This window comes from Tachyglossus aculeatus, chromosome 12, assembly GCF_015852505.1.
Source record: "Tachyglossus aculeatus isolate mTacAcu1 chromosome 12, mTacAcu1.pri, whole genome shotgun sequence".
NCBI classification, from domain to species: domain Eukaryota; kingdom Metazoa; phylum Chordata; class Mammalia; order Monotremata; family Tachyglossidae; genus Tachyglossus; species Tachyglossus aculeatus.
This window is the reverse complement of record NC_052077.1, coordinates 17805243-17830674: the sequence shown is the minus strand read 5'-3', so window position 1 is coordinate 17830674 and position 25432 is coordinate 17805243. Positions and strand designations below refer to the sequence as shown.

At 42.1% G+C, this 25432-nt stretch overlaps 1 protein-coding gene across 1 annotated transcript; it reads right to left on the bottom strand.

Annotated features, from left to right (window-relative positions):
* Window positions 1–716: 716 nt before the first annotated feature.
* Window positions 717–25409, bottom strand: ABCE1 (ATP binding cassette subfamily E member 1). Its single transcript, XM_038755314.1, has 18 exons — window positions 25260–25409; window positions 15613–15781; window positions 13683–13768; window positions 12141–12238; window positions 11010–11127; window positions 9769–9906; window positions 9569–9638; window positions 9231–9327; window positions 8170–8259; window positions 7048–7169; window positions 5566–5787; window positions 4480–4539; window positions 4337–4395; window positions 3535–3645; window positions 3307–3449; window positions 2650–2772; window positions 1200–1311; window positions 717–904 (listed from the first exon to the last, which is right to left on the bottom strand). The coding sequence occupies exons 2-18, from the start codon at window positions 15713–15715 to the stop codon at window positions 857–859; spliced, it is 1800 nt and encodes a 599-aa protein (XP_038611242.1). The 5' UTR covers window positions 15716–15781; window positions 25260–25409; the 3' UTR covers window positions 717–856.
* Window positions 25410–25432: the final 23 nt, after the last annotated feature.

Sequence of the window (25432 nt, the reverse complement as noted above, 5' to 3'; positions counted from 1 at the left end):
AGTAATAATAATAATAGTGGTAAATGTAAGTGCTTTAAGCTCTGGGTAGACACTAGCTAGGTCTCACATGGGGCTCACAGATTAGGTAGGCAGGACAACAGGTATTGAATCCCCATTTTGCAGATGAGGAAACTGAGGCACAGAGAAGTCAAGTGACTTGCCCAGGGTCACACGGCTGGTATGGTCACACTCCTACTAGTTTCAGAATGTCAGCCTTGAAAAAGCTGGGTCACTACCTTTTATGGATAACTACAAATCAAATTGCTACTTTTTTTGACAAACTACCTTTAGCCCTCATAATGATGCTTGTATTAAATGGAGAAAAATGATTTTTTTTTTTAATTTAGGGTGTTTGTCTAAATCTAGTTATGAAAGCCTACCGGGCAATAGCTAAGGAAGCAAAGTCAAATTGACCTATTTTAAATACTCTCTACGAATTACAAAGCCCAGCTGGAGACTAAATGAGGACACATGAACTGTACTTTTGTTGGATATTTATTTTAGCTGAAGTCTCATTTGCTTTTAAAATAAGAGCCGTCTATATGCTTGGACATCTCTGTACACCAACTTGTACAGATAAACGTTCTTAAATTTTTAAAATTGGAAATCAATCTTTGATCAGTGGTTGGTAGGTGAATAAGTTATTTATATTAAACCCACTATAGATTTTCATTTTAGGCTGTTCAACAAGAAGTGGCAGTTTCTAGTCAACAATGATAATTTAATGCAATTTATTAGTTCCTGGTATAATAAACCAAATCACTTCCATGCTCCAGAGTAAGTGGGGCATTCTAAAACCTGATTAGTTTTATACAATCTTCCAATTAGTTATGGGTTATCGATTTCCAAATTCCATTTAATCATCCAGGAAAAAGTAGTTTCCACTCTTCTTTTGCTCTACATCCTAAAAAAATGAAAAGAAAGCAAATTAATAACACTTGTACACATTAACAGGCAACCATCTCTCCATCTTTCGTGACAGCCTAGCCCCTACTCCGGGGATACAGGAATATAAATAATGCCAAGGACCATTACCACCTTTCGAAGCCCCCGTCGACTTGCCACAGTGCCTTTTAACAAAAGACAAACCACTTGCCCGCCAAGAGTCTTTCTACTATCACACAGGCTTACGCTTGATCTGTTTTTCCGATCCATCTTGGATAAAATTCAAAACCTCACTTTCCAGTAAGTTTGCATACCTTGATTGAATTGAGTTTGTTTATTCTTGGCCTGTAGTTGTTGGGATCTCTTCTGAATGTAATTTCAAGCTGAGACAAAAATTTATTCATACCAGCCAAAAGGGTCTGAGGACTAGAAAGAGAGAAAAAAGGGTCACCACTGAAACAGCCTGAAAACATCAAAGTCAATTAGCTGCCTATTTCTATGGAAGGCATTCTATATAACACATGAGAATTAAGGGAATGCCTCTCCTCCAATTTAACACCACACATTTCTTTCCCTATGTTCAAACTCCCAGAAAACACAAAAGAAACCTGTTACCAGAGCTGGGAAAATCTTATTTTGACACTAAACTAGATTAAATTCTTGATTAGACGGAGCTTTTCATCAGTAACAAGCACACAAACGGGCCTAAATTATTCAACTACCTCCATGTCTGGGCTGGGAATATGATGGAGGCGATTTATTTTACTGCACTGTTCAACTTGGGCCTGGTATCTTTTTAGAAGGGGAAGATGAGAAAGGATTTGAAATGCTTGCTGAGTTTTTTTAAAGCATTAGGCTCTTTTTAAATTATGTCCTACTTAAAACGGAAGGATCTACAAATAAACTCCAACTTGCACTTGTCATCATTTTTTTAGGATGTAGAGCAAAAGAAGAGTGGAAACTACTTTTTCCTGGATGATTAAATGGAATTTGGAAATAGATAACCCATAACTAATTGGAAGATTGTATAAAACTAATCAGGTTTTAGAATGCCCCACTTTCTCTGGAGCATGGAAGTGATTTGGTTTATTATACCAGGAACTAATAAATTGCATTAAATTATCATTGTTGACTAGAAACTGCCACTTTTTGTTGAACAGTCTAAAATGAAAATCTATAGTGGGTTTAATATAAATAACTTATTGATCTACCAACCACTGATCAAAGATTGATTTCCAATTTAAAAAATTTAAGAACCTTTCTCCGTACAAGTTGGTTTACAGAGATGACCTCGGCCTTATTTACCACTCTTCAACAATGGAGACAACCATCCTTGCTCAGATCTGAGTAACGAATGCTTTACGGTCCTCAGAAAAAAGGAGTTTTATAACTACAGAATGATAGCTGAACTCAGTTGCTACGTGTTCCTCTTTCAGACCGTGATCATGTCTGATGACTTACGTTGCCTACTTTGAATTTGTATGAATTGATACTAGAAATCTGGAAAGAACAAGGCACCCTAGGCTGATTGAGGACTGTGAGTCCTATACTATACTAAGCACTCGGGAAGTATAAGTCGGCAACATATAGAGACGGTCCCTACCCAACACCGGGTCACAATCTAGAAGGGGGAGACAGACAACAAAGCAAAACATGGAGACAGGTGATCTCCGGGGGGATTTCAATGACGGTAATAACGCCTGCGGTGTTGAATATAAATTTTGAACTGTTTCAATGGAAATTAACCTCTTCCCTTGGTCTTACCTGTTTGCAAGTGTATTCTTGGATGGAATGCCGTCAAAAACGATGACGCGATCCGCCAAGTAGGTGGCCATGATAAAGTCATGTTCTACAACAAAGGCTGTCTTCTTGGCATGGAGGATGAAGCTAGAAATCAAGTGAGGCTTTGAAATCAATCAATCAATCGTATTTATTGCGCGCTTACTATGTGCAGAGCACTGTACTAAGCGCTTGGGAAATACAAATTGGCAACACATAGAGACAGTCCCTACCCAACAGTGGGCTCACAGTCTCTTCAGGTGCATATATATATAAAATAGTCACAAGAAGCTAGTCAAAGTTTTACTTCGATAATACCTCGATAAAATACCATTCATTCACTCAATCGTATTTCTTGAGCGCTTACTGTGTGCAGAGCACTGTACTAAGCGCTTGGGAAGTACAAGTTGGCAACATATAGAGACGGTCCCTACCCAACAGCGGGCTCACAGTCTAGATGTGTTGGGTAGGGACTGTCTCTATATGTTGCCAATTTGTACTTCCCAAGCGCTTAGTACAGTGCTCTGCACATAGTAAGTGGTCAATAAATACGATTGATTGATTAGATGTCTATATCACTGAGTGATAATACATTCATGTGCCATATAAACACCCCTTCACCCCTCAGGAAAGACACATTACCGTTTGACAACTCTAGCTGCCATCAGACGTTGTTCGGAGTCCAAATACGCTGAAGGCTCATCGATGAGATAGACATCGGCTGGTTTGCCCAAACAGAGAGCCAAGGCAACTCTCTGCAATTCACCCCCGGACAACGTCTGCACCTGTTCACAGAAAGAGGAGCTTAGCAAGTCACAGGATGACCTTCTGCAGCACCAGTACCAAAGTGTGGATCCGGTGAGTTGGTACCTCTTGGTCAATGATATTTTCTATTTGCAGAGGCTTCATTACATCAGTCACAAACTGAGGGTGAGTATAAGCATCTCTTATCTTCTCGTGTAGTAACTGACGAACACTTCCCTGTTTAAAAATCATGAAAAATATTTAAGCATTTTTTTAATGAGTAAAAAAATACATGGCACTTATGGAGGCATGCATGGCATTTATTGCATCTCGTAGTACTAGTATTTAGTGAGTGGGAGGTTCAAAATAAACGGCAAATTCTCTGCTCACAAGCAGCTGACACTATGTAAAAATTCAACTATATATACAATCGATAATTGAATGCAAAAGTGAATGCACATATATAAAAAGTGCTGAGAAGAGGAATAAATGGATTCATAAGTGCTAGAGTGGGTGGCTATGAAATTAGCTGGGGAAGCTTGTTGTGGGCAGGGAACATGTCTACCAACTCTATTTTCTCAAGTGTTTAGTACAGTGCTCTACACCCCGTAAGCACTCAAATGCCATCAATGATGATGAAGGGCTCCATGTGGTAAATAATAAGTGACCAAGACGCAGAAAGTGGAGTTGTGTAGATGGGTTCATAGGCCTGTAAGCTTGTTTCTGGGTAATGAATGTGTCTGTTTATTCTTGCACTGTATTCTTCCAAGCACTTAGTACAGTGCTTTGCACACAATTAAGTGCTCAAATACGATTGAATGAATAGGCCCAGATGAAACACGCTTGTAATTTCCTCCACCGTTCCTCAGTAAGTCATGCACCAGTGGCTCTTATTATGTAGTTAAATGGCAAAAAGGGGCAAACTCACCGTTGATTTAGGACTGATCTTCTGTGGCTTGTAGCTGACATTCAGAACTGGCACCTCCCCTGTAGAGAAACGGTCCACAGAATGAAAACGTGCCTCTCACGCCAAACTAAATGTGGTACTAATCAATAAGACTGAAACATTACCCCCTTCGTCAGGCTTAAGTCTTCCCGCAAGCATTCTGATGAATGTAGTTTTCCCAGTACCTGGAAATGACAAAAGTACTGGAAGTGAACATGTAAACATGAACAGCTGATTAACTTTTCCAAATTGCTACGAAACCATGAGTCATCTTGTTCATTTTTACCACAAAAATCAATGTTTATTGTTTCAGAACTCAGGCTTCACAGGATTGACTAGCCAGTCCAGACTCAGGAATTTTCACTGGGTTTCTAGTGCATTTTTTGGAGACAAAGCATTTATTTCATGCCAAGGAAGGAGTGTGATCCTTTATTTATGAAGGGGAGAGAGTATGGCTGAATAAAGGACAGTAGGGAAGGAGAGGAGCCTGTAAAATTCTGGATTGGACTGATGCTAGAACACTGCAGTAATGACGTGATTTTCAGTTAAATCAGTTAAATGTACCAAAAATCTATTCTCTGTGTTGCAAATATTTTAAAGAGGTGACATGCATAGACATTTCCAGGCACTGTAGACTTATGGAGGGGGAAAAAAAGCATCCACCCACAACTTTACTGATTTAGAAGGAGCTGCTACAATGAGAATGTTCATAGTGAGGGTTATTAATTTTAACTTCAATTTGAAAATGCTTTCAATCTCCATACCAAATGTAGCCAGCTCACTTTTTAGTGCCTATATTGTGGTTTCTATTTCTATGTATTGAGAAATTTTTTCCAGGAGTCAATAATTTTGTAATGTATATATAGCACAACCTTTAGCGGACCCAGATTCATTCAAACTTGATCTTAAAAATACAGAAAGAAGTGAATTTGATCATTTTGTCTTAAAAGAGGGAGGCATCAGGCAGACTTCCATGCACACTCCTCTTAGTCTAAATCAGTAGCAGAGCTGCGAGTAGAGCGCAAGTCTCCACACGCATGGCAGTGCCCTCTTCAAAGGGACACTGAGACTACAAAAATAACCCTGTAATTTATGGTTAAATGGCAACTCTGCAACAATGTATGAGCTCCACCTAGTTCCCCGGCAACAAGAAAATTTCATTTCATAGCTTAAAACACAATTGCAAAGGCTTTCCAAAGTCATAAACCTACCATTTTCCCCTAGCATCACCATGATTTCCGAGTCTGTGAATTCTCCAGCTATGATTGCTAACTCAAACTCTCCCATCTTTTTCCTCATTCCCGGATATTTGTACATGCACATCTTTTTCACTTCTTCCTCGTTTGCCGTCTCTGCCACTTTAAAAACCAGGGAGGCATCTCTGAATCTCAGGTTTTCCGTTGGAACGTAGCCATCTAGGAAAATATTTATGCCTGTTGAAGAGAAGGGAATATAACAGTAAACGGGGGAAAAAACTCAGATTTTTTGTCAGTACGGTTATGGATCACAAGATTAGGACGTCTTTCACAGAGGTGGGAATTTTGCCGAGAAAATTGTGAACAGCTGTTACCACCAATGAGTAGTAAATAATAATAATAATAATGGCATTTATTAAGTGCTTACTATGTGCAAAGCACTGTTCTAAGTAGCCCCAGACCCTCTGAATCCTTAATGATGGATAATGGAGTCACACTCTGAAGGAATCTCGACTGTTACTACAACCTGCAGCTTCTCCCAGAGTTGATGCCTTTCAAGGGGAATGATGGCCGAGGGGCATTTCAAATTCCACAGTGATAGTAATAATAATAATAATGCTGGTATTTGTTAAGCGCTTACTATGTGCCAAGCACTGTTCCCAATACCAGGGCCCAAAATGTGTCATGGCAAAGGCTTGAAATGGAAGCATTACAGTTAACTCTCTTTTGTGCCTCAGTTACCTCATCTGTAGAATGGGACTGTGAGCCCTACAGGGGACAGTGACTATGTCCAACCTGATCACCTTGTATCTACTCCACTTCCCACTGATATGTATCATTATCAAAGTCAACTCTTGCTGGCTGTTAAAACTGTAGCAGACCACAGGATATCCCTAGCATCAGATCCCTGGAGGTGAAGGGGAATGGCTTGAGAGGTGACCCCACCGTTGGGTAGGGACTGTCTCTATATGTTGCCAATTTGTACTTCCCAAGCGCTTAGTACAGTGCTCTGCACACAGTAAGCGCTCAATAAATACGATTGATGATTTCAGTGTTCAAAAACTACCTTCGAGAGGAGGAGCTTGAAGGTTCTGAGACTTTAGGCAGGTAGTCTAGTGCCCGTTAACTTTTCAAAACTGAAGTCTTTACGGTTCCCTGTTTATTATTAGTGTGAATGTTGACTTGTCAGTTCTGGAGAGTTGGACTTTTCTATGTCTGTATTTTAAATTGTGAGACATTCTGCTAATTTTCAATGAATTTTTGGCCATACCTAACAGTACCGCGACTCACTGTAGTGTGCTGAGTAAGTGGCATGGTGGTGATAGCTCATTGACCAAACAGGATAAGCTACAAAAACACGGCAAACTGCTACATAAAGTATAAACCTCAATTTTTAGGCTTGATGCCTAAAATAGTAAAAACACCTTCACAGGTGTACATTTTTCTAATTCAGTAGAAGAGGGGAGACAGAATTTGGGGAAGGAGCTTAAGAGTTACCTTCTCTCACGCTGAAAGGCATAGTGACCACGCCATAAGCACTCGGCACGCCATACAAGCAGCAGATGAAATCGGAGAGATAGTCTAACACACTTAGATCGTGTTCCACAACAATGATATATCTGAAAAATAAAAAAACCCAAAGCACCTTAGTTTTCCCTGATTTTATTTTACATAAAAAGACAGTGGAAGTATCCAGATATTTACTTTTCCGCTGGTTCACTGAAAAGAGTAAAATACATAAAAATCAGGATAGCTAGGCATCAAGTTTAAGAAATTTGGTTGTGGGGGAAAGACTTCAGCAGAGGAGGTAATTGAATTTATAACTTTTCTAAGGTAGCAAAAGAATTCCATCTGTGATCAACTATAGCTGCACAAGGAGGAAAGGAGAATTTCACTCGCAGTCCAAACTACATTGACCTCCTTTATCCTCTTCAGGCATTGAATAGCAGCTCAATACTTGAAGACAAGTTTTAAGTCCTTCCTTGAGGCATTAAAGCCAACTCTACTCTGAAGCTCACTTAAGAGACCCAAAATGTACTATTTACTCTTCCAAGAGATTTTAGGGAAATGGTCCCACAGACTATCCTGAATATACATCACGAAATAATAATAATGATGATGGTATTTGTTAAGCGCTTTACTATGAGCCAAGTACTGTTCTAAGCGCTGGGGGGGATACAAGGAAATCAGGTTGTCCCACATGTGGCTCACAGTCTTAATCCTCATTTTACAGATGAGGGAACTGAGGCACAGAGAAGTCAACCGACTTGCCCGAAGTCACACAGCTAAGTGGCAGAGCTGGGATTTGAACCCATGACCTCTGACTCCCAAGCCCGTGCTCTTTCCACCGAGTCACGCTGCTTCTCTAATTGAATGCTATCACCCATCAAACTCTGAGTGAAGGCCATGAAGAAAATTCCACTTCTATCAAGAGTTTCTCCTTTTTCTCTGCCCCGCCTATCTGCTATATTTATTTGTACATACGTGTCCCCGTTTACATAACCTAATATTAGATACTCAGTTCAACAGGACAAATAGCTGCCTTGAAGGAATTTATAATCTAAGAACAGCTGAAAAAAATGAAAAAGTGAAACAGGCACACTTCAAGCCTGAACTTACCTATCTGGATTTATTAGAGATCGTATTGTAATAGCAGCTTTTAGACGCTGCTTCACATCTAGGTAACTAGAAGGCTCATCGAACATGAAGCTATCAGGAATAGACAAAAAACAAAAACATGTTATTCCAAAAAACCATAATATACCAATCCCAAACCTTATAACAATCAAGAATAATTTAAACCGGAGTCAACATTACAGGGGAGAACAACTGTATAATTTAAGAATAAAAAGTATTTCCCATCAGAAACAGTAAATTTTGTGTTAAGGCAACACAGTAAAGAGAAAGAAATGGGTAAAGTTATGCCAGCAAAATTCCCAAAGATGTGCTCTTTGCCTTCCCCCCCCCCCCCCCACAAATATTGCAGAGGGGAGAAGAAATACACCCTCAAGTCTGAAAGTGACAATGAAGTGCCTTTGAATGGTTTGCTAAAACAACCTGAAGGTTTCTACTCAGTTCCAAAACATTCAGGGAGAAAGGGAGAGCCTGGTGCGGTTATATTCTTTTATAAATCAACCGCCTCCCTGCCCACGGCTTGTAGATCGGGAAAAACTCAGTCCTGCAGACGGACCTGAGGATCCTTCATTGGCGTTTTCAGTCCCACACATACTCGGGTCGGAGGTGTCTTCTTCAAATGTGGAGGACAACTATGTCTACATACTCTCTTGGGAGCATATATGTCACATACTCCCAAGAGAGCAGCTGCAAACTACAGTATTTGGGTCCCTGAAAAGTAGAGCCAGCACTTTTTACTGGAAGGCTATAACCTCCTAAGGAAAGAGGGAGAGGAGTGGCCACCATGCCATTCCACCTAACCCTCTAACACTGCCAATCAAACAGCCTTACGTGACCCACTCTGGCCAAACTGATATTTTTGCTTCATCTGCCTTTCTTTGGCAAGAGGGAACTGACTGGAGGTCCATGTATTTTGTCTAAGTGCCCGCATGATTGTTTCTTCAGGTGTAAAGTTGTTCTCTCCTCAGAGCACTCAAATATTAAGCAGTATGTGATCAACTAAAACCCCCGAAGTAGTCATACATGTTAAAAGAAATGGAACGTACATATCGGCTTTCTGTATGCAAACGACAGCGCAGGCAAATCTCTGCAACTCTCCTCCAGAAAGGTCCTCAACATTGCGTTCTCTTAGATGTGTCAGGTCTACAGGAAAAAGTAGAGAGCAGTTACTTTCAAAACACTGTTTCCGACATTCACAACTCAAAGTACGTCAGTACAAGGCAGCTTTACATGTTGCTGCTTTACATTTCCTGTAATTTCTATGAAATGCAACGTTATACGATAGAGAAAATACAGCTTCAGAATTGACGTCCAGTTACAATTTTACAACAATGTTTTTGCATTGGCCAAAAGGCTTAGGAACACTTTTATAAAAGTCACTTACCAAGTTGCTGACATACAATGGCCTGTGTCTTAGTTTCATCCTTCCTGTCCAAAATAGACCCCACAGTTCCCTGGAGCGATTAGATATTAAAGAAAAACAACAAAAAAACAAAACTATATTTTTTTGAAACATAAAATGAAAAAATGTCAAATTCAACAGATCCTAAAAGCCCGACTTAAATCTCTAAATGGATTACTGACCTTTGCAGCTTTAGGAATCTGGTCCACATACTGGGGTTTAATAATGGCTTTCAGGTCATCTTCCAGGATCTTGGTGAAATAGTTTTGCAACTCAGATCCTCGAAAGTAAGTCAATATTTCTTGCCAGTCAGGTGGATCCTAAATAAGTGATATGACTTAGAGAGGCCTGGTTGTCTACAATTTTGACAGTTAAGTGTCACGTTAACAATATTTAAAATTGAAAGGTAAGTGGCACAATTTTGGTAAGCGTTGCATGAGGAGCTGACCTTGGGAAGTAATAATGAAGTAGGGACTAAGTGTTGGACCTTTAGCAGAAGAATGAAATATCAGAAAACTGGATTTGGGGAAGACTTTCTCTGTATGTGAAGCTGGAGTAATGGATTAAGGGACAGAAATTTTGTGGGTGCCTGTCTCTCCCCTTCTAGACTGTGAGCCCATTGTTGGGTAGGGATTGTCTCTATTTCTTGCCGGATTTGTACTTTCCAAGTGCTTAGTACGGTGCTCTGCACACACTAAGCGCTCAATAAATATGACTGAATGAAAAAATGAAAAGAGAAGCTCAAGTCTATTTGGTAGTTGAAAAGAATGGTGGGGCATCCTGGCTAATTCATTTATTCATTCATTCAATCGTATTTATTGAGCGCTTACTGTGTGCAGAGCACTGTACTAAGCCCTTGGGAAGTACAAGTTGGCAACATAGAGAGACGGTCCCTACCCAACAGCGGGCTCACAGTCTAGAAGGGGGAGACAGACAACAAAACAAAACATATTAACAAAATAGAATAAATATATACAAGTAAAATAGAGTAATAAATTTGTACAAACATATATACATACATACAGGTGCTGTGGGGAGGGGAAGGAGGTAAGGCGGGGGGAGGGGGAGGAGGGGGAGAGGAAAGAGGGGGCTCAGTCTGGGAAGGTTTAGACTGTGAGCCCACTGTTGGGTAGGGACTGTCTCTATATGTTGCCAATCTGTACTTCCCAAGCGCTTAGTACAGTGCTCTGCACATAGTAAGCGCTCAATAAATACGATTGATGATGATGATGATGATGATGACAAATGAATCTTTACAAATCCTAACATAAAAATGAACTTAAAATGCTTGGACTATGCAGTATTACGACCCAGTATTAGTGCGTTCCCCTCATAAAAGAGAGTCAAGAAAATAAACCGAGGTCATAAAAAGGACTAATGAAACCAACGAGAACAGTAACTTCAACAAGAAATCAATACATACATCATACTTTCCAAGGTTCGGCTTTTGCTTTCCGGCTAGAATTTTCAAGGCAGTGGATTTTCCAATGCCATTAGTTCCAACTAGTCCCAAAACTTCACCTGGACGAGGAATAGGCAACCTGCAAAAGCATATAAAATGTTCGTACTGAATATAATTAAGCTCGGGGCCCAGTAACTCTATTTTGTCGGTCTGCGTCTACTTTGATGCACTCACGCCACTCATGCAAAGACCAGCCGGCAGAAAACAGACAAGTCGGCCGTAACTGGCAATTAGAAAAAAACAGCCAGATTACTAACCACATCAAAAACAGTTAATTGTTAGAAATCCTCCCCTGACCAACGCAACTCCTGATTTTGGTTACTCAATTTAGTTCTGGAGAGGATCACTTCTAAAATGACTACATTCACCCTTCCCGTAAGACTGTTCTAAGATAACAGTGCGACGTTTTGATACAAGAGTGCAACCCCACGCAGTCTGTTGTCTGCCTGCCATTTTACTTACAAGGAAGAAGTGCCCCATCAATGAGAAATATTCCACTTCATCCCCCTGCTGCAGTGGGCCCCTTGAACCCGACAGGTGGGAACATCCCTTTCCACTAGGAAATCTAGACCCCCAGATTCAAAGCATTAGCATTGAGCACAGAAGAACTTTAAGCACGGGCTTTTGATTTTGTTAACTAATGTTTGGAGAAATTATTGACAATGAAGTCTGATGGTTGTGGGAAACTAAAGCTCAACCGAACAAATAATCTATTTTTGGTAAGCACACTATGTACTCGAGGAATTTTCAGTTAATCCGTTATAATTTCCCTTTTGGAGCTGCCCAATCTCCCACCAGCCTGGCATCTGATAAACTTCGAATCCCGCCTCTCCCGCATGTCTGCTATGTGACCTTGGGCAAGTCACTTCACTTCTCTGTGCCTCAGTTCCCTCATCTGTAAAATGGGGATTGACTGTGAGCCCCACATGGGACAACCTTATCTCCTTGTATTCCCCCCAGCGCTTAGAACAGTGCTTTGCACATAGTAAGCGCTTAACAAATACCAACATTATTATTATTATTATTATTAAACAGAAGGAAAAAACTAAGAGTAGATAGGAGAAAATGGAGCAACATGGCTCCAAAACATACCTGTGAAGTTTGAAAGCATTGGCACAGTATCGATGAGTTGTTTCTTTTTCCAGATTGCTGGGTAAATTAACAATTGACAAGGCGCCAAAAGGGCATTTCTATAATTTAAAGATGAAAATTTACGTTTCCTGGTAACATACACTAAAACATGTAGCAAATTACAATCGTTTACCAAGTCTTTAATAGGAAAGCGCTGCAGAAAGGTCCACGAATTGGTAAATGGGATTTATGAGAAAAGGATATGAAATTAAGTTGTTTAGTCTGGGCAAAGTGCTAGACTTTAATACCTTCAAGGATATGAAGAATTACTGAGCACATATGGATGACTAACCTCTCTATATTCACTTCTGACAAGAAAAATAGGCTTAAACAACAAGACCTAGGGCTAATCCATTTTGGAGAATCAGAATGGGCTAGTAGGAGGACTACCCACCCTCCCAGGTGGTGGTTAAAATTGTAATGATAGTTATTGGTTCCCATTGGTTTTGGAGTTGTTTCTGCTTAAAGGCAGGGGCTACTGAATTGACAAAAAGATTTAAGTTGTCAGAGATTCTGCTGCTAGCTCGTTGTGGGCAGGGAATGTGTCTGTTTATTGTTATAGTGTACTCTCCGAAGCACTTAGTACAGTGCTTTGCACACAGTAAGCGCTCAGTACACGCAACTGAATGAATGAAGAGCAATTTTTATCTTGAGTAGATTCAGGATTGGAACCCCTGGGCAGTGATAGTCACCTTCTCATCAACAAAAATATGTTCATGATATTCATACAACAGATTAAAGAAACCTAGTGGTTAACAGAAGGAGAGAACAGGCAAAATTCAAACAAAAAAAAAAAAAAACAGCCATGTCAGGACTTGAAGGTAAGGCTACAAGAGCGGGACCTGAAAAATACTTCTTCATTTCATCTGTTCTAAATTTGGCCCATGACAAATTTAAATTCTTCAGTCTACGTTCAAGAGTTTCCTTACTTAAGCTGAACAGTTTACGGTTTATGTGATTCCTGGGCTATAAAAAAACAATTTAATTTCCATATGTAATTGCCACTGCTGAGCTGCACCCGCCATGTTTTTGCATTAAGATATTTCTGAAGTTTTAAAGGAAAAAACTAGAAAAATTTTAAAAGTAAATACCCGTTAATACTCAAATGTCAACACTTTAATACACCTCCCCCAATTCTATCCAACATTCCAAACATGTTTAAAACATTCATTTCGGTTAGAGAGAAGAAACCGACTTCAGAAAATTAGAAAGCGGGGATCGAAAAGGGAACTGGTTCCTGGACTGGTTATGGGAAACTATAATAACCCCAGCCAATGTTATTATTAAATTGAAAAGGAGAATTTGCAGCTGACAGTATTTAGCTACTTGAACATCAGAATGCAGTATAAATCTGGATTCAGGTTGGTTGCCACTGTGTTCACTTTATACATTTTTTCTAGAACAGTTTCATATTTTTAAGGCATTTCACAGACAAACGGGCATTCAGAAAACATTTTCTCTTGGCCCCTCTTACACACTCGAGAGAAAACAACAGTCCTTTACCTTAATGCAGATACCACAACCAATACAGAGTGTTTCCGAAATCCATGCTATTTTGCTCTGGGGCGTGACCTCTATGCACAGCTTTCCTGGTGAAAGAGAACGAACCTGTTACTGTTATAGTGTACACTCCAAAGCGCTTAGTACAGTGCTCTGCACACAATAAGCTCAATAAACGTGATTGATTGAGACACGTACAGGGAGATGGACCTACACACACACATATACACGCACACATCCTGTGATCCAGGGATATTAAGTCACATAGGGCTTCGGAGGTAGATATTTGAGCACAGTCAGAGGCAAGCAGGGGAAAAGGAACAAAAACACACACGCCAGGGCTCAGGGGGAAAGTGGTTGGGTCTTGGCAGGGAGATCTGCTGCTGCTGGGGATCTCAGAGCACCCGTTCCCATGGAGATCAAGCCAGGGAACAGCTTCTGCCTGAAGCCACTGACTCTGACCCATCCAATTTCTTTTGGTAATACTGGGAATTGTTTTCTTCTAGGAACTGTCACCTTATCGTCCTTGGGAGGTGCTCCCCTCCTGCCCCTCGTGTCAAAAAGTATACATATTTCCCCCTTAAAAGTAATTTCATTTTTTTTCAAATGGCATTTATTAAGCGCTTACTATGTGCAAAACACTGTTCTAAGCGCTGGGGGGATACAAGGTGATCAGGTTGTCCCATGTGGGGCTCACAGTCTTAATCCCATTTTTACAGATGAGGTGACTGAGGCACAGAGAAGTTAAGTGGCTTGCCCAAGGTCTCACAGCTGACAAGTGGCGGAGCGGGGATTCGAACCCATGACCCCTGACTCCAAAGCCCGGGCTCTTTCCACTGAGCCACGCTGCTTCTCGAAAATGAAATAGAATGAAAAAAAATTTCATTCTATGGGAACCTCAGAATCTAGACACCTAGATTTAGAATAGAATAGAATAGAATAGAATAGAATAAATAGAATGGAAAACAAATTTCATTCTATGGGAACCTCAGAATCTAGACACCTAGATTTCGAATAGAATAGAATAGAATAAAATAGAATAGAATAAATAGAATGAAAAAAAATTTCATTCTATGGGAACCTCAAAGTCTAGACACCTACACTGAAAAAACGTGAGGACCTAACCTTGCTTTCACAGTCAAGTGGGGATGCCTGCAGGTTGGAAAAAGCTCCCTTGAGGGCCTAAATGCAAATAATTTAAACACTTGCAATCTCGGTAACTATAATGAAATGCTTAAGAGATTAACTGACTTCAATTGGAGGTTGCGAATCTAGTAAAAAAAATGTGTAGGTATTAACAGCCCAATGAGTTTCGAGTAGCACAAAACAATTCAGTGGCTAATTCAATTTCATTCAGTGGCTACATTCAGTCGTGAACTACACACAGAGAGGACAAATTATTCACTGTAGGTTTAAATTTCTAGATTTTCCAGAAAATCTAAGCCAGCACTTGGGTATTTGCCAGTGTTTTATAAATATTTCAAGGTGCTCGTCTAAACATGAGGAATTTTTAGAAGCTTACACAATATGACAAATATCATTAAAACAATGAAAATCACCATCTAAACTCAGAGGATAAGAATAGGAATGCAACTATATTTAAAATTGTAGTAATCACATGAAGCCTTACTATTTAAATCCAAACTAACTCCATCTCCATCTATGTTGCCGATCTGTACTTCCCAAGCGCTTAGTACAGTGCTCCGCACACAGTAAGTGCTCAGTAAATGGGACTGAATGAATGAATTTAGGGAAGTAATTTAGAGAAATTTTCCCACATTAAATGTACCAATTTTACTGTATTTTATTGTACTTTAAATCAAACCTATCATCAGTATCAATACAAATGAAAAGCTATTTAATGTTGCACAGAGTTCCTTGAGAATTTATAAGCTTTCTTTTTACATAGTTAAACAATCTACAAATGTCTTACCCATTCGAACAACAGGACAGCTCTTTTTGCACTCTTGCCGGCATTTCTTTGGCTTGCATTTGTCATGGTTGACAATGGCAATTCTAGTTAACTTGTCTGCCATAATTATCTACGCAGGCTCACGAAGAGTCAGAAGCTTTTTAGGAGGTGGATGTGGGTGTAACCGAGTCTATAAAATGAGAAAAACGAGAGGTTATTACAAAATATACAGCACCATAACATATACTGATGTGGATTTAGTCTATCAAATGGAATTTGGAATTTATAAGAGCTGAAGATAGAAATGTGTTTTCAGTGCGGTAGTAATAGGTTAAAAAGGGAAAAAAAAGATATTTTCATGAAACCTGGACAATTAGACACTGGGTACCACCATTGCTAATATAATAGTGGCTGTTTGTTAGGCACTTACTATGCGTTAAACCCCATCATAACCAACACCGTCATAACCACTAGGATGGATGGAAGGATATGCGATCATCATCATCATCATCAATCGTATTTATTGAGCGCTTACTATGTGCAGAGCACTGTACTAAGCGCTTGGGAAGTACAAATTGGCAACATATAGAGACAGTCCCTACCCAACAGTGGGCTCACAATCTAAAAGGGGGAGACAGAGAACAAAACCATACTAACAAAATAAAATAAAATAAAAAATAAAATAAAATAAGATCAGACACAGTCCCTGTCCCACATGGGGCTCAGAGTCTCAGGAGGAGGGAGATCGAGCATTTTATCACCACTTTATAAATGGAAAAACTGAGGCAGAGATTCTGAGTGACTTGGCTGAGGTCATATAGCAGGCAAGTGGCAGCACAAGGATTAGAACCCAGGTCTCTTGACTCTCAGTGCTGAGCGTGCTCTTTCTACTAGGCCACGTTGCTTCTCAATTGTTACCGACGTACTTCCCAAGCGCTCAGTACAGTGCTCTGCACACAGTAAGCGCTCAATAAATACGATTGATTGATTACCGATGTTACCAGCGCTGTCCCCGCACTTCTTCCCCAACAAGTTACATGTCAACCTCCTCCAAGAGGCCTTCCCAGACTGAGCCCCTTCCTTCCTCTCCCCCTCGTCCCCCTCTCCATCCCCCCATCTTACCTCCTTCCCTTCCCCAAGCACCTGTATATATGTATATATGTTTGTACATATTTATTACTCTATTTATTTATTTTGCTTGTACATATCTATTCTATTTATTTTATGTTGTTAGTATGTTTGGTTTTGTTCTCTGTCTCCCCCCCTTTTAGACTGTGAGCCCACTGTTGGGTAGGGACTGTCTCTATATGGTGCCAATTTGTACTTCCCAAGCGCTTAGTACAGTGCTCTGCACACAGTAAGCACTCAATAAATACGATTGATTGATTGATTGATCCTTTCCTCTGGAACAGTCACTCCAATTCTTACTTCTTTTCACCTTCCTCTCCACCAATCCCACCTACTGAGTGCTGACTGAGTTCAACGGAGAGGATGGACGGGACCCGGGCCCTCAAGGAACTTACAATCTAGTGTGTGTGTGAGGAAGGGAGGGGTGTCAGACTTTATAGTACAATAAAGGGCAGAAAGTGAGAAAGAATACGGACACTTGCGTGAGTGTGGAAGGGTGCTCAAGGGAGATGAATTCAAGTGGACAGGTGATGCAGAAGAGAGACTAGTCTAGAAGAGATATGATTTTCGTAGGGTTTTAAAGATGGTGAGAGTGGTGGGCTGTTGGCCATGAAGGGGAAAGGGAATCCAGATAGGAGGGAGGATCAATGGCAGTCCCCCCTTTTAGACTGTGAGCCCACTGTTGGGTAGGGACTGTCTCTATATGTTGCCAATTTGTACTTCCCAAGCGCTTAGTACAGTGCTCTGCACACAGTAAGCGCTCAATAAATACGATTGATGATGATGATGATGGCAGTGAGAGAGGCATTTAGTAAGGGGACGTTAGAGTTACCTCTAAACTGTGAGCTCATTGTGGGTGGGGAATCTGTCTACCAGCTGTTACACTGTACTCTCCCAAGTGCCGAGTACCATGCTCTGAACACAGTAAGTATTCAGTAAATATGATTAATAGAGGACTTAGTACAGTGCTAAGCGCTTAGTACAGTGCTCTGCACACAGTAAGCGCTCAATAAATACGATTGATGATGAATAGACACTGTGGACCACCCCCTTCTTCTCAACACGCTATCTGACCTTGGCTTCACAGACTCCGTTTGTATGTCAGTACATATTTTTTACTCTATTTATTTATTTATTTATTTATTTTATTTGTACATATCTATTCTACTTATTTTATTTTGTTAGTATGTTTGGTTTTGTTCTCTGTCTCCCCCTTTTAGACTGTGAGCCCACTGTCGGGTAGGGACTGTCTCTATTTGTTGCCAATTTGTACTTCCCCAGCGCTTAGTACAGTGCTCTGCACATAGGAAGCGCTCAATAAATACGAGTGATGATGATGATGAATAGAGGAGCAAAGTTTGTGAGCTGGGTTGGAGTGGGAGAGCAGTGACAGCAGGTAGGAGGGAGAAAGCTGCTGAAGTGCTCTGAAGCCAGTTCTGAGATGTTTCTGCTTTCTGCGGAGATGGATGGGTTTTTGAAGCGTGGGAAGATAGGCACCGAATGATTTTTTGGAAAAATTAATTCCGTTCAGTCTGATTAACCCGCTCTAAAAGTTGCCATCTCTGGTCAGTAAGGATCCTTACTTAAACATGATTTGGTGGAGACCTCAGAATCCAACACAGAAAATCAATATGAGTGGTCCTTGAGTATCCACTGAATATAAAATATTGTCCTAATTCCTTGGGATAGTTCAGTAGAAGTAAATGCCAGTAAAGCCAGTTAATGTCAATACAGACCACAACTCGGACCTCAGATTTTAAGATTACCAGAAAGCACGTGCAGGCTTAATAATTATTGATTCAATTACATTTCCATCCAAGGGCCAGTTCAAAGTAATCAAAAGTGACATTAAAAGTCATTAAAAGCCCTGTGGCGAAAACAAAGCTGATAATTTTATCTTGGTGACTAAGCAGAATATCAAAGTTTCTTGTATAAAACATTTCTGGGGTGTATATTGTAAAGGCAATTACCATTCAAGGAAGTAGCGTGGCCTAGTGAAAAGAGCACAGACGGCCTGGGAGTCAGAAGTCTGGACACTAAAACCGGCTCTGCCGCTGTCTGCTGTGTGACCTTGGGCAAATCCCTTAATTTCCCTGTGCTTCAGTTCCCACACCTGCAAAATGGGGATTCTAAACCTGTTTTCCCTCCTACTTAGACTAAGAACCCCACGTGGGACCTCTTGATCTTGCATCTACCCCAGCACTTAACAAAAACCACAATTATTATTCAACTACCTTTACAAAATGGAAACAAACAAAATTGGGTGTACTCCCATTTTAGATCACCCAACTAAGCTTGATTAGTCCAAATTATTTACAAGTTTCACTGATCACACAACCCTGGCAGAGTGTAATAAGTGCAACAATGTAATAGTGTGCGCTCTAAAATTAGGTTGTAGTCTATGGTGATCTACCCAATAAAGCCTCAGAACTTCAAGCCATCTAAAAGAAAGCAATCATTAAACCATTGGCATTTATTGAGTGCTTCCTGTGAGCAGAGCATCATCATCAATCGTATTTATTGAGCGCTTACTATGTGCAGAGCACTGTACTAAGCGCTTGGGAAGTACAAATTGGCAACGTATAGAGACAGTCCCTACCCAACAGTGGGCTCACAGTCTAAAAGGGGGAGACAGAACAAAACCAAACATACTAACAAAAGCGCTTGGGAATGTAAAATAAAGTAGACAATATCCCTGCTCAAGGAGTTTACAGTCCAGCGGGCTGCAAGGAAGCATAATAATAATAATAATAATGATAATAATGGCATTTATGAAGCGCTTACTATGGGCCAAGCACTGCTCTAAGCGCTGGAGGTTACTCAGGTTGTCCCATGGGGGGCTCACAGTCTTAAACCCCATTTTACAGATGAGGGAACTGAGGCGCAGAGAAGTTAAGTCACACAGCTGACAACTGGTGGGGATTTGAACCCATGACCTCTGACTCCAAAGCACGTGCTCTTTCCCCTGAGCCACGCTGCTTCTACATTCTGCTGCTAATCCATCAATCGTATTTATTGAGCGCTTACTGTGTGCAGAGCACTGTACTAAGCGCTTGGGAAGTACAAGCTGGCAACTTATAGACACGGTCCCTACCCAACAGTGGGCTCACAGTCCCCATGTGGGACAGGGACTCTGTCCAACCTGATAGACTAGTATCTACCACAGTGCCCGACACACAGTAACTTTTCATGGTAACTTTTACCATTAAAAAGTCAAATTAAATCAATATTTCGGGTGACTTTTTGTTCCAGTGAACAGCCAATGTAAAGAGCACTGCCCTGGGAATTAAGAGACATGGGATGTAACCCCAGTTCTGCCTGCTGGGGCTAGGCCAGCCGTGGTGAAAGTTTCTGATTGAAGACAAATCACGGAAGGTGCTGTGCGAAGTCAACGGGCCCTGCGGGAACACTGAAAAACAGCAAAGATGGGGTAGACTGCGGCGGCTATCAAAGCAACCACCTACTGTTTCACTGCGATAAATTACAGCATTCATTTAATCGTATTTATTGAGCGCTTACTGTGTGCAGAGCACCACTGTACGCTATGGCCACTTAGGCTGTTAACGTGTCTTGGTCATAAAAAACCTTCACATGCACTATGGGCAGGGAATGTGTCTGTTTATTGTAATAGTGTACGCTCCAAGCGCTTAGCACAGCGCTCCGCACACCGTAAGTGCTCAATGTGCCCTGCAGCGGGAACACGACTCAATGGTAAGCTGGTTATGGGCAGGGGACATATCTATTAATTCTGTTCTACTATACTCTTCCAAGGGCTTAGTACAGTGCTCTATACGAAGTAAGTGCTCAATAAATGATTGGGGATGATTTACTGAGCGGTTACTGTGCGCAGAGCTCTGTACCGCCGCTTGTCAGCTGTGTGACTTCGGGCAAGTCACTTGACTTCTCTGTGCCTCAGTTGCCTCATCTGAAAAACGGGGATTAAGACTGTGAGCCCCACGTGGGCAACCTTGTATCCTCCCCAGCATTTAGAAGGGTGCTTTGCACATAGTAAGTGCTTAACAAATGCCATCATTATTATTATATTATCATTACTAAGTGCTGACTCAGTGGAAAGAGCCCGGGCTTTGGAATAAGAGGTCATGGGTTCAAATCCCGGCTCTGCCACGTCTACTGTGTGACCTTGGGCAAGTCACTTAACTTCTCTGAGCCTCAGTTACCTCACCTGTACAATGGGGATTAAGACTGTGAGCCCCACGTGGGACAACTTGATCACCTTGTATCCCCCCCAGAGCTTAGAACAGTGCTTTGCACATAGTAAGCGCTTAACAAATGCCATCATCATCATTATTATTATTATCATTATTATTATCATTACTAAGTGCTTGAAAGAATACAACAGAGTTAATAGAAATATTCCCTCTCCACAACAAGCTTACAGAACCCCTCATCTTCCCACCCAAGCTCCGTCCTCCCGCACTTTTAAAACACTGCGGACACCACCATCTTCCCAGTTATAATCCCGTAACCTTGGCATTATCCTTGACTCGTCTCTTTCATTCAACCCACGGATTGGGTCTGTCACCCAAACCTGTCGGTTCTACCTTCACAATGACTCCAGAATCCACCCTTTTCTCTCCCTCCAAACTGCTACTTTTAGACTGTGAGCCCACTGTTGGGTAGGGACTGTCTCTGTGTTGCCGACTTGTACTTCCCAAGCGCTTAGTACAGTGCTCTGCACAAAGTAAGCGCTCAATAAATACGATTGATTGATTGCTACCACCCTGGTCCAAGCATTTCTCTCCCTGCCTTGGCCTTCTGGCTCATCTCCCTGCCTCTGTCTCTCCCTGCTCCAGTCCATACTTCCTGTTTGGCTCCGTTTTCTGAAAAAAAAAAAAACCATTCAGTCTGTACATATTTATTACTCTATTTATTTATTTTACTTGTACATATCTATCCTATTTATTTTATTTTGTTGGTATGTTTGGTTTTGTTCTCTGTCTCCCCCTTTTAGACTGTGAGCAGCCCACTGTTGGGTAGGGACTGTCTCTATGTGTTGCCAATTTGTACTTCCCAAGCGCTTAGTACAGTGCTCTGCACATAGTAAGCGCTCAATAAATACGATTGATGATGATGATGATGATGTCTGCCCACTCCTCAAAAACCTCTAACGGTTCCCCATCCAACTCCACATCGAATGGAGATTCCTTACCACAGGCACTCAGTTAGCTCTCTCCCTCCTTCTGTACCTCACTGATCTAGTCCGGCGCTTAGAACAATGCTTTGCTTAATTAAGCGCTTAATAAATGCTATCATTATTATTATTACAACCCAAACTGCAAATTTATCTCTTCTACTCACTGTACCTCGACCTCACCTGTCTCTCCACCGACCCCCTTTCCACTTTCTCTCCCTCTGGCCTGAAACGACCACACTCCCCCACTCCTCGTGTCGGACCACCACTCTCTCCATCTTTAAAATCCTATTTAAATCAAATCTCCAGGAAATCTTCTCTAAGCCCTCATTTCCCCTTTGTGCCCTCCCTTCTGCATCACCTACGCACTTGGATGTGTACCCCTTAAACACTTTGATAGTCACCTCACCCCCAGAGCATTTACACATTTTTAAGAATTGTACTTGTTAAGCACTTATTATGTGCCAGGCACTATACTAAGCATTGGGTAGATACAAACTAATTAGACACAATTCATATCCCCATTTTACAGATGAGGTAACTGAGGCACTGAAAAGTTAAGTGACTTCTATCATTATACTCTGCCATTTCCCCCATCTACAATTTATTTTAAGGTCTGTTTCCCCCTCTAGACTGTAAACTCGTTGTGGGCACTTGGATTTACATTCATTCAATCATATTTATTGAGCACTTACTGTGTGCAGAGCACTGTACTAAGCGCTTGGGAAGTCCAAGTTGGTAACATATAGAGATGGTCCCTACCCAGCAACGAGCTCACAGTCTAGAAGGGGGAGACAGACAACAAAACAAAACGTGTAGACAGGTGTCAAAGTCGTCAGAACAAATAGAAGTAAAGCTAGATGCACATCATTAACAAAATAAATAGTAAATACGTACAAGTAAAATAGAGTAATAAATCTGTACAAATATATATATACAAGTGCTGCTGGGAGGGGAAGGAGAAGAGGAAAAAGGGGGCTCAGTCTGGGAAGGCCTTCTGGAGGAGGTGAGGTCTCAGTAGGGCTTTGAAGGGAGGAAGAGACACAAACACAGTCAGCGCTCAATAAGTACCATGGAAGGAATGAATGAATGAATGAAGGCCTCCTGGAGGAGGTGAGCTCTCAGTAGGGCTTTGAAGGGAGGAAGAGACACACACACAGTAAGCGCTCAACAAATACCATGCAATGAATGAATGAATGAATGAAGGCCTCCTGGAGGTGAGCTCTCAGTAGGGCTTTGAAGGGAGGAAGAGACACACACACAGTAAGTGCTCAATAAATACCATGGAATGAATGACTGACTGAATGAATGAATGAAGGCCTCCGGGAGGAGGTGAGCTCTCAGTAGGGCTTTGAAGGGAGAGACACACACACTAAGCGCTCAATAAATACCATGGAATGAATGAATGAAGGCCTCCTGGAGGAGGTGAGCTCTCAGTAGGGCTTTGAAGGGAGAGACACACACACACACACACACACACACACAGTAAGCGCTTAATAAATACCATGTAATGAATGAATGAATTAATTAAGGCCTCCTGGAGGAGGTGAGCTCTCAGTAGGGCTTTGAAGGGAAGAAGAGACACACACACACAGTAAGCGCTCAATAAATACCATGGAATGAATGAATGAATGAAGGCCTCCTGGAGGAGGTGAGCTCTCAGTAGGGCTTTGAAGGGAGGGAGACACACACACACACACACACACACACAGAGTATGCGTTCAATAAGTACCATGGAATGAACGAAGGCCTCCTGGAGGAGGTGAGCTCTCAGTAGGGCTTTGAAGGAAGAGACACACACACAGTAAGCTCTTAATAAATACCATGGAATGAATGAATGAATGAATAAAGGCCTCCTGGAGGAGGTGAGCTCTCAGTAGGGCTTTGAAGGAAAAGACACACACACAGTAAGCTCTTAATAAATACCATGGAATGAATGAATGAATGAATAAAGGCCTCCTGGAGGAGGTGAGCTCTCAGTAGGGCTTTGAAGGAAGGAAGACACACACACAGTAAGCGCTCAATAAACACCATGAAATGAATGACTGAATGAATGAAGGCCTCCTGGAGGAGGTGAGCTCTCAGTAGGGCTTTGAAGGGAGGAAGACACACACACACACACGCACACAGTAAGCGCTCAATAAATACCATGGAATGAATGAACGAATGAATGAAAGCGTCCTGGAGGAGGTGAGCTCTCAGTAGGGCTTCAAAGGGAGGAAGAGACACACACCCAGTAAGCGCTCAATAAATACCATGGAATCAATCAATCGTATTTATTGAGCTCTTACTGTGTGCAGAGCACTGTCCTAAGCGCTTGGGAAGTACAAGCTGGCAACATAGGGAGACGGTCTCTACCCAATAGTGGTTTCACAGTCCAGAAGGAATGAATGAATGGAATGGATGAATGAATGAAGGCCTCCTGGAGGAGGTGAGCTCTCAGTAGGGCTTTGAAGGGAGGAAGACACACACACACACACACACACACACACACACACACACACAGAGTAAGCGCTCAATAAATACCATGGAATGAATGAATGAATGAGGGCCTCCTGGAGGAGGTGAGCTCTCAGTAGGGCTTTGAAGGGAGGAAGAGACACACACACACAGTAAGCGCTCAACAAATACCATGCAATGAATGAATGAATGAATGAAGGCCTCCTGGAGGTGAGCTCTCAGTAGGGCTTTGAAGGGATAAAGACACACACACACACACACACACACACACACACAGTAAGCGCTCAATCAATACCATGGAATGAATGAATGAATGAGGGCCTCCTGGAGGAGGTGAGCTCTCAGTAGGGCTTTGAAGAGACAGAGACACACCACACACACACACAGTAAGCGCTCAATAAATACCATGGAATGAATGAATGAATGAATGAATGAATGAGGGCCTCCTGGAGGAGGGGAGCTCTCAGTAGGGCTTTGAAGGGAGGAAGAGACACACACACACACAGTAAGCGCTCAACAAATACCATGCAATGAATGAATGAATGAATGAAGGCCTCCTGGAGGTGAGCTCTCAGTAGGGCTTTGAAGGGAGGAGGAGACACACACACAAACACACACACACACACACAGTAAGCGCTCAATCAATACCATGGAATGAATGAATGAATGAATGAGGGCCTCCTGGAGGAGGTGAGCTCTCAGTAGGGATTTGAAGACACACACACACACACACAGTAAGCGCTCAATAAACACCATGGAATGAGTGAATGAATGAATGAATGCGGCGGGGGCAATGAGGAGACCGGCTGAGGGGGCGCGCGCGCGCCCCCCCCCCCGCCTGCGCGCGCGCGCGCCCCCGCCCGCCCCGCCACGTGCCCGGCTTTCCCGCCCCGCGCGCGCCCCCCGCGCGGCCCCCTGGCGCCCACACCTGGCGCTGCCGGCCGGCTGGGGCCCGTCCGTCCTCCTCCGCCTCCTCCGCGGACTGGACCACGCGGCCGCCGTCCTCTCGCCCTCGGCCTCCTCCGCGCGGCCCGCTCCCGCAGATCCCCCGGCCAAAATGGCGGCGCCCGGCAGCCGCCTCACGCAAACCATCCGAAAGGG